The following is a 15,699-nucleotide window of genomic DNA, read 5'->3' on the forward strand; positions in this document are numbered from 1 at the left end:
CAAAACAGCCTACTACACACTGGATATGCTCAGTATATGCTGTATACTGGATATTGGTCCCCGTAGTAGTGTGCAGTATAGTATCCAGCTACAAACATAAACCATACTATGAGGTCACATAACCGTATTAAGGTCCCACCCACTTGGGAAAGTTCTTCCTGCCACCGTCGTACGATGGGATGCGGCTCACCACAAAGATGGCTCTGCTCGCCTACTGGAATATATGGCGGAAGAAATGTATCATCCGGTTATCTTTTGCATACTGGAAAACTGTATTCTGGATGCATACTGCCTACTGATTTGGGGCCCAATCAGTACGTGTGCGTTATGTAGTAGGCTATTTAGGACGCAGCCTATGTGACTCTACAGTAGCTTCACTATGACGCAACGCTGCCACCTACTGGTGCTTTTAGGGATTCGGCTCTGCTTTAAGTTACTGTTGGTGTGTAGAGCAACCGCTGAATATTAACACTGAAGTACACCAGCCACCACAGACAGACACACAAGCTGGAGCAGCAGGCGACACAAGGTCAGGCAACGGAGTAGGCGGAGTCTATGGCTAGGGTGGGCGGAGCGGCACTGTACCGTACCTGGGTCAATGAGAACCTCCTGAGCCCCTGAACGCACAAACACACACGCACATGCGCACAGACACACACACAGAAACGTACGGACAGACGGACGGAGAGAGACAGAGAGAGGGAGAGAGATACACAGAGTCTGGTTGACTCTTGGGCTCAAGCGGAGGGTCACTGGGACAGGGTTAGTTGGCACGGCAGGTTTCAGTACTGCTGCATGTGTACGAAGGGTTGGACACGCGCCGCCCCAATGCTCCCCGACCGACAACAGCAGTTGCGGGTGAGAAAACTCTCCAAAAGTCTGGCAGGCGCCTTAAAAGTTACCCGCCAGCGAATGAACATTCTAGTGTTGCCATTCTGTTTAGGGAAATTGTAAAGCTGACTAGAACACTGGGACAAAACAGGAGCTTTGGGATGGCATTACTTAGCTTCGGAATGCTTGAATGGACCAATGAGAATGCAAGGATACATCTGCCCAACAATCGCAAAGCACCAAGCCAACATTTGGGCCAGTTGCCATGTAGGGGCAATTCTGCATTAAAGGCCCTGCAAACAGAATCTCTTCAGTGGACGACGTTGCATGCAGCAGCACTGAAACAAAATGACTTACATCATTTTAAACAATTCATTTAAAAAACATACATTAAAATGGTAAATGTGTTAGAACATTCAGGGGACATATGCAAGCTTTTCAGCACACCTAGACGATGCCTCCACCCCCTTTCTTTAGAGCTGCTGTAATACTAGACCATTCACAGACGTTACAGGTTACATCGTCACTTACCAGTTTACCTGGGCTTTAACCCATACTACAGACTTTTATACCAACATATATACTACTTATAAACCCTGTAAAACTTTCATATAGATGATATTAACTTTTACACCATCATATACTAGTAAACCCTGTTAAACCGTCATATAGATGATATTAGTTTTTCCACCATCATATAGACTGCTAAGACAGCCCTGGTAAACGGGCTGTGTAACAGAACCAAGCACACGTGCAGCACATGGAGGAAGCGTTATCAGTAGCCATCAGGAGTCGGTGTTTTAGGTTAAAAATGCATTAGTAAAGAGAGTTTCTGTGAGTCTTCTGTCAAATCAAACACATCTTTCAAAAAAGGCATATTACAGACTGTCACCCAAGTAAAGAAACACTTTTATAAACTATTCCAAGAAGCCTAGCTCTGTGCAAAAAAAAAAAAAAAAAAGTATAAAAAGGAGCCGGATAACATGATAATATTCCAAGTCGTGATGTTCTAAAGAGTAACTACCGCTGACTCAGCTTCACATATACTTTAATTACCCTGAATAAAATGTGCCGTTATAATAAGACATAAGGCACTCAGAACAGTTTTTATATTTGCAATTTCTGTATCCCTGATACATAACCAATCACTGCAAGCCCCATGACTGTCTCCACAAAACAAAAGTGATTACACATTTCTAGATTGCACATTAACACCCCATAGTAGTGTCAATGGGGCATGTCAGACTTATTAATTCTGTCTTCATGTGGCTCCAAAAGGGGAATGCTGTGCAAATAGCCAATAACGGAAGGCTTTAACCAGTGACAAATGGCACCATCTGCTGGTGAGAAAGTGATGTGGGGGTCAGGGGGTCAGGGGGCTTTCAGTAGGTACATGTTGGAACAGGCCAGCAAAGCGTAACAGCAACAAGGCATGTAGTAGAACACTTCGGGTCACTCGAAGGCCCATCGTCCGTCAATCTATGCATTCATCCTTCCATCCATCCATCCAAAACACGGGGGACGCCTTGATCTCAGTCGTTTCTGCCACATCCTCAGTTCAGCCGTCAGCCAGTACAGCACATTAACCACACAGAGGAGGTGCTCCAGTGACTGACTAAGGAGGGTTTTAAAACCCAGTAGTGTTGATATAGTTATAACACATATAATGAGCCCTTATGCTGGCAGTTCTCTAGTTATATGGCATGTATAATGAGCAATTATGCTGACAATGGTGTTAAAAACATTTCTGATGGCTGTCAGAAGGTGCTGAGTCCTAGAAGCATTGAGAAGCCAGTAAAAAGGCAGTCCAGCTGCTGAGGTGGATAAAAAAAAAGCATTTGAACTTTTGGCAATGCATAACAAAGTCGTTTCTTTTTAAATTATTTTTAGATAAATCAGCCAGTTACTCTGCAATGTTTGGTGCACCTCCTCCAGGAACCCAACTCAAAGTCAGGTTCGACATTAGTGGCGGGAGACTGGCAGCCATGCTGAACTGAGAAGACAGGCACGGTGCTGGGACTCTTAGCGCCACCCTTCTGTACCACCACACTGACCTGGTCGGTGTCTCTTGCCTGAGTCGGTTGCCGTGGAGATGCTGGGTTTACGTGTATTACTCTTTCCCGCTGTGCCTCCTGGGTAATGAAATATAACCGAGGCTGAGCACAGACCCTCCAGTGCAGCTGAAAGAGAGAGGGGGAGATGATTTTGGCACTTTCAGAAGCACAATAAATAATTTATTTCTGAACTAATCAAGTAACATGTTAACAGTTTCTTTTTATAAGTCCGAACATAAGGAAAAACTACGGACAGCATAATATGTGGGGGTCCCTGAAACAAAGTTTCTTATGAATTTTTCAAATTGAAAACTGAAGGTGGACGAGATATTTTAGAGACACTTCTGTGCACAATTTTTGGGGACAAATTTCTCCCTTACTGGGTTAAAAAAATCTCAAGACGACTCTGGAAAGAAATAAATGAACTGACAGGTCACGTGTCGATCGGCCCTGGTCCGGAATGTTCCGGCTCTTACCCCCCAGCCACAGGAAGTCGTTGACGGAGCGGAGCAGTTCCACGGCCATGTGGTAGTGGACCAGGGCATCCTGCAACATGCCTGCCTGCAAGCACAGGTCACCCACGTGCTTCCTCGTGCGGCCTTGGCAACGCTTCTTGTAGTGCCTGAGGAAGAGGAGGAGGAGCAGGGTGAAGGCTCTTCATTACGCCTGGCCCATACGTGCGTTCGCCGGAGCAGCGGGGCTTATTTAAAAGTGCACAAAGCAGCTGCATAAAGAGCAAGCCACTCGGGAAGAGCCCTGAACAGCCAGGGGCGCTGAAGCTTTGCTCAGGGCTTCAACAGCAGTATCCATCAGCTGAAATAAAACCCAAGAGGTCCTTAAGAAAAGCACCTGTATTTTTAACCTAATCCCCATCCACTCTATCTGTAGGTTACAACGGACCAGAGAAAGACACAAAAACTTGCTGACTGTAAACAAACTTGCATTTCCAGCCAGCGTTTTCGCTGCGTGGTCTTTGAGAGATTAGGTTCGATAGATAACAGAGCGACGGCCTTGTATCGTGCACGCCGTGGCCAAGTCATCCGGTCTGCCGAGCTGACAGCAGGACGAACAGGAAAGGGGTATACAGAGACGGGGGTGGAGTAGGGGGCGGGGATAAACCAGCCACTCAATCCTAATGTCTATCCCAGCCTGGCACAGGGAGGAGAAAAAAGGCTGGAAAAGCGATGTAAAAGGAGGAAAGGAAAACATATACATGAATGTGAGGAAGAGAAAGGTGTCTGTGCTCTGCATGGGTCAAGTGGTACCCTTTTAACCAGTACTGCCTAAAAACAGAATGTTAATACAAATCAATTAGACAGATGGCATAAATTAAATACCCAGTGTTATATATTAATGCCAAGTGCTTACTAAGTAAAACAGCTCTATTCTTTATTGGAACGCGAGAATAAAAGTCCTGAACTGAGATTCCAGACTACTTTGACAGGAAAGGCTTCCAGCGGTTGCGGGATTGGGATGCATATGTACGCTTTGATACCCTGGTCTTGGGAACACATGCGAGTGCCTCAGAAATGTCTTCGTGATGCTGGAAACATTAAGAACAAACTGCTAAATACTAATAAACAAACTACTTTGTGACATCCTGCAGCAAAAACCCAATGCATTCTCCTGAGACTTTTCGATTTTGATCATTGGGTAATACCAAAAAGAGCAACCAATTTCAAAAACACTATGCAAAATAAACCTCTTTATTAGTACGCAGCATGCAAAATAACTCACTTTAAAAGGTTATATATCTGAGAACGATGATCATTCAAAAATTCATATCCGTGGTCTTTTTCCACTTTCTTTCATTTTGACGTTTTATTTACAAGCGAATTTACTGCCCACATATTGATGAAAAACTCACGCGGCACACCTGCGTGCAAAGTTGAGGCAAAACCTAACCCATAACCAGACATTCCCATTTTACAGCTTCATGTTTCATCCGTGGGCTTCCGCGCGAGCCACGACTGAGGATCCGTGGTCATGCGTCATTACTTTGATGTCGACTGTGCTCAGCCCAGCGTTTGCACTAATAACTCCCTCCACACATGCCCTTCTTAAAACAGAAGTTGGAAACTGCACCAAAATATGGGAAAACTGTTTGCGTGTAAAAGGAACATCACAACTGCATTTTCTCTAAACATTTTCTGCATACATAACAGCATTGGCGTTGAATTTTTTTGGTTCTGAATTTTATTCTTCCCAATTAACCAAACAATTCACACAGATTTATAAAACTTAACTGAGCTTAGTTGTTGCAAATAAACCAATACAAAGCCCTTTATCCACGAGGTGTATCCCATAATTTGACCAACCTCCAGCACCTACTAGTGTGGACTGCTGCGATTCGCCAGAACATCCAAAGTGTTGCTCCCCTCCACTCACAAACACAAGCTGTGATGTATTAGAATTGCCTTCTCCAAGACTGCAGTGTGAATTAACCAAGCGCACGGTGGGCAAAAGTCTAAATTTTAGAGCCTAAATTTACTGCAGGAACACAAGTTCCCAGGCGTTCCCAGCCATTCCTTGGCGTTCCCGGCACGCCCAAACATTCCCAAGCATATGCCAGACACGAACTCACCTGCTGTCAGTGTCCAGCCCGACAAAGTCCTTCTTCTCGAAGGGCACACACAGCAGTGGAATCTTGTCTCCAGCCTTGTCCGTGGCCCGGTCCAGCCGCTTGGACTCCAGCACGATGAAGATGGACTCCACGAAGTCCTCCACCCTCTTCTCCACGTCAGCGCAGTCGTCGAAGGTGGGGTAGAAGGCCACGTCCGTGCGCTGCTGCTCGGCGATCTCGCCGGACAGGCCGAAGACCAGCAGGCGCGAGTCGTAGAGCGTGGCGGCGAAGCGCTCCTTCAGGCCGTGGAAGCGCTCGGACGTGTGCGCCCACTCACGGGCGGAGCCGCAGCACGCCACCGCCACCAGGCCCACCGCTTTGCGGTGCGTCTGGAAGTCGCCCCACTCGTTGTTCTCGGGCGGGTAGTGGTGGCGGTAGCGGATGTAAAGGGTGCGCTGGCCGTCGCCGCGCACGCTTACCTGGCTCACGCTGGCCACGCGCCGGTAGATGCGGAAGAACTGGTCCTCGGGGACCACGCCCAGTGGCTGCACCACCACTAGCACTGTCTGATGGTCCTCCGCACACTGCTGGTAGTCTGGCACGCTCATGACCCCACGTGGCGACTCTGGAACAGAGGGATTACGCCGGATGTATACTTCGTTTCAGGATATGCAGGACAGTTACGTTTTTTGGTGGTTATTTCTTCCAGAACAACGCATCTTGCCCATGGTGTTTCGCCTCATCTTCATGTCTCTTTCTCTGTTTTCTCTCCAGTCTAATTTAATAGCACCTCTTACATGAGCATAAGATGCACTGCAGTCTTGGGCAAAGGAGCTTAACCCCAATTTGACCTACACCCATCCCCAAGCATCACAATAACTTGCCGGCGGACTGTGTACCATATCACGGAATTCCTAACCATCAATGACCATAAGCTTCTCATTCAAAGGAGAATTAATTCATTGTTACCACCAAACATGTAGCAAATATTCTTGAAAGTGATTATTTATTGTTTTTACATATTTTTCTCTAAAATGCAGCTCACATGAGATGACGAATCAAATCGCTTTGAAGTCCTTAAATGAACCAGTCTGTGGATCCCCTCTGTAGGCGGCCACGTTTAAACTAGATTTAGTTACAGAACCTCTGAAACATCCAGGTGTCAGAATAATGACTGGTTCATAAGGAGAAGAAGAATCACTGTGGTTATTATTGTAAGAATTATTTAGTTAGAAAAGATATGTAGGAATCGCGATTATTCTCATAACTTTGGGAAGAGGGCCGGCACAACGCAAAGAATCTGACAACTAGTCTGACAAGCTTGCAATAAGGAAAGCTTCTGACTACCTAAAGCGGATTTGAATTTTTTAAGAAAAAAAATTGTGTAATGGTAGTGAAAGCATCAGCATATCAGCTGGTTATATATAATAATTATTTATTTGCCAGCTTGCTAAAGATTTCTCTGTGCTGGCTGGCGTTTGACGTTTAACGATAGCAAGTTAGCCAGGTTAGCTGGGTAGGCGACTGGAGTAACAGTCACTACTTCTACTTCTAATTATGTTAGCTAGCTCACCATACGTATTCCCCAAATCTTCCCGCATGCAAGCCCATGATAGAAACGTTCAAGTAACTGAGAAAAACATCCAACGTACCTGATCAGTGGCAAAGCGCTTTCCTGCAAAAGAGAAACAAATAGAAACAGCTCCTTCAATGAATTAGGCAGCCGTTATAGGCGTCTGTTTTTGTCGTTACTGACACCTCGTGGCTCGGAGCACAGGGTGTTTTATTAGGCTGTTTTATTATAAAAATGCTTGTCAGCTTTAATGTAACTAGATTTTGAGAATATGCTCCTCCTGTACTATTACAGGCCTTATCATGTAAGGTCAAATATCCATGGCCTGATTTAACTGCAGTCTGTTAAATGTGAAAGCTAACGAAACGAATGACTTACCAAAGGCTTCAGTTAATCACTTCTGTAGCGTTAACTAGACATTGCTTTCGGCCACTAACTGTAGAGTAATACATAGCACAACAGCATGTTTTGTTAGCTAACATTTAATTAAGTTATATAGCTACAGCAACATGCTGACCTGCCTACATATTTGCCAGTTGTCAAGGCCGTGACTGTATCTACATTTGAAATCGGGTACTACGCACTATCATCTTATTTGTAATGTTAGTACATAGTTGAGTACTATGGGTACTACATACTATGCCCTTATTTGTAATGGTAGTACATACTTGGGTACTATGGTACTAAACACAATATACTTATTTGTAATGGTAGTATACATTTGGGTACTACGTACTATATGCTTATTTGTAATGGTAGTCTATACTTGGGTACTATGGGTACTACATACTGTGCCTTTGTAGTGGTAGTACGTACTTGGGTACTATGGCACTAAACACAATATACTTATTTGTAATGGTAGTACATATTTGGGTACTATGGTACTAAATACTATATACTTATTTGTAAAGGTAGTCTATACTTGGGTTCTATGGGTACTGCATACTATGCCCTTATTTGTAATGGTAGTGTATACTTGGGTACTATGGGTACTACATACTGTGCCTTTGTTTGTAATGGTAGTACATACTTGGTACTGTGGGTACTACACACTATGTCCCTATTTGTAATGGTAGTACATACTTGGGTACTATGGGTACTACACACTATGAACTTATTTGTAATTGTAGTACATGTTTGGGTAATATGCACTGGGCACTTATGTGATGGTAGTACATAGTATCCTCATGACAAACTTATACTGCTTCCAAAAGAGTGTGGAACATATATGTGATGTTACAGACACAGTTTGCCAACCTATAACATTTAAATAGTTACCGACAGGCATTTAGATAATTAACAACGATTCAAGCATTGCTCCTGCTGAAATCAATATTTCAGCACATTTCCTCTTTGCTTTGGAGCGGGGAGAGCTTCTCTAACCATCAGTCATTGCCTTATATACCTAACTAACGTGAGGGGCTCGACCATTTACATTTCAGTTTTTATTTGCTATTGCCACAGCAACAAAGCAAATACACTCAAAGCAATAAACTCAGTACAGTATGGAGCTTTCTCTGATGCGTGAAATTTGCTTTGTTTGGCGTGAGGCCGTAAGTTCAAAGCCAACGTTAGACTTCAGAGGGCTGATATCTCTTAAAACTTTAAAATTGAACTAAAATAGTGGGATTGAGAGGTCTGGCAGATCAGTTTAAAGAGATAAGAGCGTACACACACACACACACACTGCCGAAAAAAAGCGGAAAACCAGAAAAGGAAACATCACCTGATCCGCTATGGATCAACTTCCTGTTTGTATATGGTTGGAACATGGACTTACACACACGAAGACACTTGGTTTGAGACCAGTATAGTCAACAAATCATTTAAATCTACTCTGTTTGACACAAAGGGACATTAACTGTTCGTAAATGGTATTATCCGACTGAGCAGTCTTGTGGTTTTTGGAGAACCTGACGTTATTGCTAACGTTATCGCTGGCCAGCTGGCTGAGTCGGATTAACATGTCTGATCATGAGTACGAGGAGCAGCTGGCTGGGAGTTTCGGAGTGGACACCTTCAGTAAAGACTTCGACTACGGTGTGGAAGAGCCAGACACCGAAGAGACGCTGTCCTCATCCACGGACAGCAAGCCAAGGATATTGCTGATGGGTTTGAGACGGAGTGGTAAATCTTCTATACAGAAGGCGAGTTCTGGTCTACATATTGTTAGCTAGCCTAGCTAATAGGTGTGCGAGCTTGAAGAAATTTTCGTTATGCCTCAGGAAGATTAGTTGAGTAGCTAAATTACATAGTATTAACCTAATTCTGCCGAGTAATGTAGGCAGTGGTGGGGAATTTGTTAGCTAGCTAACCTAGTTGCTTGTAAACCCGATTAAATACTTTGTGAGCTAACCTAGCTAACGCTATGTTAGTTGTGTTAGCCAAGATGTTTATTCAATGTCGTTAACCAAAATGCAAGATAGCTATAATAAGTCATACTTAAGTTAGCTGTCGCTAGCGACATTGCTGGACCTAGACTCAAGAGTTTACATCTTGCTAATCGCAGTAAAGCACAGCTAGTCCACTAAAATAGAAGTGTTGACTCACTGGTATGACTGTTATCAGACAGCACTGACTGCTGAGTCACATTCACATATATCAGACTGTTATCAGACAGCACTGACAACTGACTCGCATCCAGATATATCAGACAGCACTGACAGCTGACTCGCATCCAGATATATCAGACAGCACTGACAGCTGACTCGCATCCAGATATATCAGACAGCACTGACAGCTGACTCGCATCCAGATATATCAGACAGCACTGACAGCTGACTCGCATCCAGATATATCAGACAGCACTGACAGCTGACTCACATCCAGATATATCAGACAGCACTGACAGCTGACTCGCATCCAGATATATCAGACAGCACTGACAGCTGACGCGCATCCAGATATATCAGACAGCACTGACAGCTGACGCGCATCCAGATATATCAGACAGCACTGACAGCTGACGCGCATCCAGATATATCAGACAGCACTGACAGCTGACGCGCATCCAGATGTATCAGACAGCACTGACAGCTGACGCCCATCCAGATGTATCAGACAGCACTGACAGCTGACGCGCATCCAGATGTATCAGACAGCACTGACAGCTGACGCGCATCCAGATATATCAGACAGCACTGACAGCTGACGCGCATCCAGATATATCAGACAGCACTGACAGCTGACGCGCATCCAGATATATCAGACAGCTGACGCGCATCCCGATATATCAGACAGCTGACGCGCATCCCGATATATCAGACAGCACTGAGAGCTGACTCGCATCCAGATATATCAGACAGCACTTGACAGCTGACTCGCATCCAGATATATCAGACAGCACTGACAGTTGACTCGCCTCCAGATATATCAGACAGCACTGAGAGCTGACTCGCATCCAGATATATCAGGCAGCACTGAGAGCTGACTCGCATCCAGATATATCAGGCAGCACTGAGAGCTGACTCGCATCCAGATATATCAGACAGCACTGACAGCTGACTCGCATCCAAATATATCAGACAGCACTGACAGCTGACTCTCATCCAGATATCACACTGTTATCAGACAGTACTGACCGCTGACTCTTGGCTTCACAGGTGGTGTTCCACAAGATGTCCCCCAACGAGACACTTTTTCTAGAGAGCACCAACAAAATCTATAAAGACGATATTAGCGGTAGTTCCTTTGTAAACTTTCAGATATGGGATTTTCCAGGACAGGTGGACTTTTTTGACCCTACCTTCGATTATGAGATGATTTTCAGGGGTACAGGAGCTTTGATTTTTGTCATTGATGCACAGGTATGTTTTCTTGAGTTACTTTTTATCTATGCAGTTGTATGCTTTTTTTTGTAAAAAAAAAAAAAAAGTGCATGATGCAAGCAGATGCTCTGTTATCATGGTGTCAGTTCTCTTGGTGGTTGGTTGGTTGGTTGTTGCCCTATTCTCAGGCTTAACGTTGTCACCTCTCCCCTTAAAGGATGATTATGTGGAGGCCCTAGGAAGGCTGCACCTCACTGTAACCCGGGCCTACAGGGTCAACCCCAACATCAACTTTGAGGTTTTCGTGCACAAGGTGGATGGCCTGTCGGACGACCACAAGATCGAGACTCAGCGAGACATCCACCAGAGGGCTAACGATGACCTGGCCGACGCTAGCTTGGAGAAACTCCATCTCAGGTGGGTCAGGAAAGGACAGCAGTCAACTCCAGAACTCTGTAAATACTAGCACTGAGCAAGTCTGAGTAGAGTATGTTGCGAAGTTGTGTTTTTACATTTATGGAGCTTTTGTTTGTTCCAGCTTCTACCTGACCAGCATCTACGACCATTCTATTTTCGAAGCCTTCAGTAAAGTGGTCCAGAAACTCATCTCCCAGCTTCCCACGCTGGAGAACCTGCTCAACATCTTTATATCAGTGCGTCAGATCACCCACGGATTCAAGTTCATGCAGTTAAAAGTCCTACCACCATTTTTGTATCACCCATTTGATTTCTGTCTACTTGCTGATTGGAGCTAATTAGCCAATCTGACTTTGACATTCTGAATATGAAAGATTCCCATGTGTACATTTGTTTTTGCTTGTAAATCATTAAGTGTTTTCAACAAACTGTACAATCTGGCTTTAAAGGCCATATATTTTCACATAGATAAGGGGTCTGTCTTGGGTTATACAGTAGTTCTTAAGCTGCGCAATAACAACAGAAAAGTGGAAGTTCAGACTGATTTTTCAGACGCCATCTGAAACACTGAGGATGGTTTGAGGTGATTTTTGTAGTCATTTCACATCTGCTTTGGCATGGCCGTTTCGTAGGTACACTGCAGATCTCTGGGACTGGTCACTCCTACCCTGGGTGTTGTAAATGCCATTATTTGATTCTAGAAGAATTTCAGTGTTCAAATCTGCTTATTTATTGGAAAGTTTCTTTAAGGTCATTCTAATTTTGGTTGCTTCACATTGATGCTTTGACTGTGATGGCTGTTGATAAATGCAACACAAATGTATGTATGTACGATTGTTTAAATTCTGGTTCCAGAATTCAGGAATCGAGAAAGCGTTCCTGTTCGACGTGGTCAGTAAGATCTACATCGCTACAGATAGTTCCCCTGTAGACATGCAGTCCTACGAGCTTTGCTGTGACATGATTGACGTGGTCATCGATGTCTCCTGTATTTATGGGTAAGAACCTTATCCCACTTGGCCAAATACCGACTTGGGCCCATGTATAAGAGAAAATGATTTTTCAGCAGAGAGTCTCAATTGACAGCACAGACACTTTTATCAACAGTGGCTTATTTATCCATGTGACATGTAATCTGTAGGGTTCAAAGATGGAACCTTGGTGCTGGTGTCACATGGCTCAGCCTGCTGTTTTGGGACAAGCACCCGGCCTCAGTCAGCTCACCGCTGACTTAGTGAGTGGAATCGGGTTGTTAAGGGAACAGGATTTGGTATTGTGGTCACGGAGAGTTAAGACACCGTATGAATGATGATGGTCCGTAGTAGATCAGATGGAGACCACGGGCGTGTAGGTGGAGATGTGCTCGCCGGGGTGGCGCAGGGTCGGAGCCGGGCTCTGATCTTTGTGGGTTGGTGGGTGTTTTGTAGGCTGAAGGAGGATGGCACTGGCAGCGCGTATGATAAAGACTCGCTAGCAATCATCAAGCTGAATAACACTACTGTGCTCTACCTGAAAGAGGTCACCAAGTTCCTCTCCCTCGTCTGTATCCTCCGAGAGGAGAGCTTCGAGAAGAAAGGTATGGGACCCGGGGTGGACATGCTGACACCGCAACAATAGCTTTGCACTTCGTCCTGGATACGATGCGTTAAAAATTACCCTGGGCTGGGGTTTGTAGACAACACATTTCACTGTTACCTTTGAGCTGTAAGGTACTTGATGCTTTTTTTTTTTTTTCCCAGGAGGCATGTTGTTTTGTTAAAAACTGACTGACTGTTCGCTGACTCGTTAGTAAAAGTTGTTAGTAGTTCTGCTATACACACAGTAAACAAAGACAAAAGGCACCAGTGTGCCACATCCCAGAAGGAGATGAGTATTCATATTCTCAATTTACAATCATAACCTATAAGGAACAGATCAAATACCTTGAACACGGAAGCTGAGGTGCGTGCGTGTGCGGGCGTGTGTGTGTTCTTCCACAGGTTTGATAGACTACAACTTCCACTGTTTTCGGAAGGCCATCCATGAGGTATTTGAGGTAGCCTCTGTGGCTCGGAAGGGTCTTCTCAGTATGCAGCCCAGCTCGCCCTGCACCACTGTTAAATCCACCGCCCTCAACGGCACGCCCAGGGTACTGGTGTGAGGAGCTCCGGCGCACCCTGGACGCAGGCAGCAGTCTGCGCAGACTTTTCCTCACTGAACTGAACTCGCTCGAATGCTGGAACTGCAGGGCTGTGTGGAGGAAGCCTTGCTGAACTGGGAACAGATCTGAAGGGTGAACTGTACTGCTGCTTTTAAAAGTGAGTGTGTGTGTGTGTGTGTGTGTGTGTGTGTGTGTGTGTGTGTGTGTGTGTGTGTGTGTGTGTTTACGTGTTCACATGTTCACGTACACAGGGTATGATGGGAGGGTTCACCCAGCTCTCTTTGGAAACACTTGATCTTAGCAGCTATAACTTTAGCAAGCAGTTGAAAATGGTCTCTGCTTTCTCAGTCCTGAAGTCCTCATACAGGCAGGAATGCTGGATTTACTTAAAAGCAGGCGTGCTAAACTTGCAGTGCAGTTATTGTGACCTTTTACAGTGAGCTAGTTCTCCCAGCAAAGGTGTGTGTGTGTGTGTGTGTGTGTGTGTGTGTGTGTGTGTGTGTGTGTGTGTGTGTGTGTGTGTGTGTGTGTGTGTGTGTGTGTGTGTGTGTGTGTGTGTTTGTAGGTGGGTGGGTATGAACAATGTAAACAGGAGAATGTGCACCAAGGAATTATCCATTTATTCTGCGCAGCCACTGAGATGTGTATTTGGGTGTTACTAACCGAAGTCGCAGTTAATCTCTGCTTGAGTTACATTGAGGATGTAAAAAAAAAAAAAAAAAAAGTGTAAAGCTGAAGTGGACAGCATGGTAGCTGATGGTGTGCTCTACAATAGCTTATCACACATGGACAGGCAGTCTCTACGCATCAAACAAAGTGACTGATCAGGGCTTAAAAGCGTTAATCCATCGTTTTGTAGCAGAACTGTCATAAAGTGCATTTTTCTGCCTTTATAAAGAAATACCTCAGAAGACATCTGAGCAGTCATGGATGTTTTTGAGGCAAACTGAGCGAATTCATGAAACTTTATCCTTGGCACTCTTTTCCAATGTCATTCAGTCCACAAAATTTCACATCCTTGGATGTTTAAGTATTCTAGAAGGTTTTCAAAAGCAGGTGCTGCCATGGTTTTGCCTGGTGTGGTGATGGAGCAACTGTAAACTGTACCAACTGTAAACCTATACTGTACTTTACTTTGGCTCCAGAATGCAAGGCAGTGAGACACAAATGAGAGCTCTCGGGTCTACCAGGCTTTCCATGCTAGCTAGATGGCGTTTGTGCACATAGGGTCATCTGTGGGAGGTCTGTGATCGATTAGACTGCGCCCCAAGGCTCTCATCAAACTTGGCTCTATTTGTGGTTTCTTGGTCCTAAGACAGTAGCATTACTACATTGTGGGTGCCCGTGTATGTGGCTGCGTGCACTTGTCACATGCACGCACGCATGCAAGAAAGCACTTTTAGGATTGTGATGGATCTTTCCGGCTGCTCTTTTCACTCATGCACTCAGCTGTGTTGTAAAGGTGCAAACAGAAAGAACCTGAGCTTGGTTTCAGACGCACATCATTGAATAACACATGCAATTAAATGAAGTATCACTTCAGATGCATCCTGTGCTGCATAGCGATTCTTAATCGCATGACACACCAGCCAATATTTTTTTACATTTTAGTTTATTTTTTTAAAGAAAGGATGCAGATGCTGAACTAGACTAGTGCATCTGTGCGTCATTCTTGGGAAGTATCTAGGAAGTTCTCCCCCACACCGAACTGGTTTCTTTGTTTTTTTTCCCCAGGACATTCTCAAGCTGACTGCTATCAGCATGTTAGTGTTGTAAGGGTCTGTGTGTTTAGGGGAACGCGGCCCTGAGGTATTTACATATGGTCCCAGTAATGAAGCATTGCCAGTGTGGGGGCAGAAGGGCTGAGGCTGGGGTCTCTGGTATGAGACACATTTCCACATTCTGCTGCACATTTTGTGGTCCAAAAGGGTTTTTGTTTGTTTGTTTGTTGTTTTTTTTACACAGTATTTTATATATCTTTGTGTTCAGAAATGCACATCGTGTGTTTGTGTGTGTCAGAGTGAGAAGGTGGAAGTGAAACAAGCTATTGCTTGTGCATGTGTGTTAGAAATACAGATGGTGGTTTTATTTTTTTATAAACCTGTGTGGAATTTAGAAAGAATGTAATGTTGATGTTGTGATTTGAAATGATAAGGATTGTGGCTTCTGCTGTCCAGCGAATAATGACTATGTTTACTCATTTATTAGAGTCTGAAAATACGTTATGTTAATAAAGCTATAATCCATTTGAATAAAGCAAAGTGTCGGCATCCTGAATTTGCTAAATAGTTGTAATGACGTTGAAGTGCCTCTAGATGGCCTACGTCCTCTTGAGTCATTTATATACGTGAATG

At 44.5% G+C, this 15,699-nt stretch overlaps 2 protein-coding genes across 4 annotated transcripts in view; one reads left to right on the forward strand and one right to left on the reverse strand.

The window, feature by feature from the left end:
- Nucleotides 1-7,174, reverse strand: part of trappc9 (trafficking protein particle complex 9) — a 201,596-nt gene extending 194,422 nt beyond the window's left edge. Inside the window, exons 1-5 of one of the 2 annotated variants that reach the window (XM_035521888.1) lie at nucleotides 7,101-7,174; nucleotides 5,470-6,073; nucleotides 3,362-3,507; nucleotides 2,886-3,011; nucleotides 591-617 (exon numbers count right to left, since the gene is read on the reverse strand). In XM_035521888.1, the coding sequence (XP_035377781.1) occupies nucleotides 591-617; nucleotides 2,886-3,011; nucleotides 3,362-3,507; nucleotides 5,470-6,056 (886 nt within the window). In that variant the 5' untranslated portion in view covers nucleotides 6,057-6,073; nucleotides 7,101-7,174. The remainder of the gene's footprint in view (nucleotides 1-590; nucleotides 618-2,885; nucleotides 3,012-3,361; nucleotides 3,508-5,469; nucleotides 6,074-7,100) is intronic. The other variant, XM_035521889.1, reaches the window with a different exon arrangement.
- Nucleotides 7,175-8,767: 1,593 nt separating this feature from the next.
- rragcb (Ras-related GTP binding Cb) lies at nucleotides 8,768-15,410 on the forward strand. Of its 2 annotated transcripts, none has more exons than XM_027031197.2 (7): nucleotides 8,768-9,168; nucleotides 10,624-10,827; nucleotides 11,006-11,205; nucleotides 11,327-11,441; nucleotides 12,061-12,203; nucleotides 12,633-12,781; nucleotides 13,185-15,410. In XM_027031197.2, the coding sequence occupies exons 1-7, from the start codon at nucleotides 8,986-8,988 to the stop codon at nucleotides 13,343-13,345; spliced, it is 1,155 nt and encodes a 384-aa protein (XP_026886998.1). In that variant the 5' UTR covers nucleotides 8,768-8,985; the 3' UTR covers nucleotides 13,346-15,410. The 2 variants fall into 2 exon arrangements, with proteins under 2 accessions (XP_026886998.1, XP_026886999.1); XM_027031198.2 differs by having other exon boundaries at nucleotides 12,945-13,268.
- The last annotated feature ends 289 nt before the right edge of the window (nucleotides 15,411-15,699 follow it).

This window comes from Electrophorus electricus, chromosome 2 (assembly GCF_013358815.1).
Source record: "Electrophorus electricus isolate fEleEle1 chromosome 2, fEleEle1.pri, whole genome shotgun sequence".
NCBI lineage: Eukaryota > Metazoa > Chordata > Actinopteri > Gymnotiformes > Gymnotidae > Electrophorus > Electrophorus electricus.

Bases quoted from the DNA above. Each gene is read 5' to 3' on its own strand.
- rragcb (XM_027031197.2), top strand. From the start codon at position 8,986: ATGTCTGATCATGAGTACGAGGAGCAGCTGGCTGGGAGTTTCGGAGTG. The intron at 11,442-12,060 runs GTGCGTCAGATC...TTCTGGTTCCAG, and splicing joins TGCTCAACATCTTTATATCA to AATTCAGGAATCGAGAAAGC. The intron at 12,782-13,184 runs GTATGGGACCCG...GTTCTTCCACAG, and splicing joins GGAGAGCTTCGAGAAGAAAG to GTTTGATAGACTACAACTTC.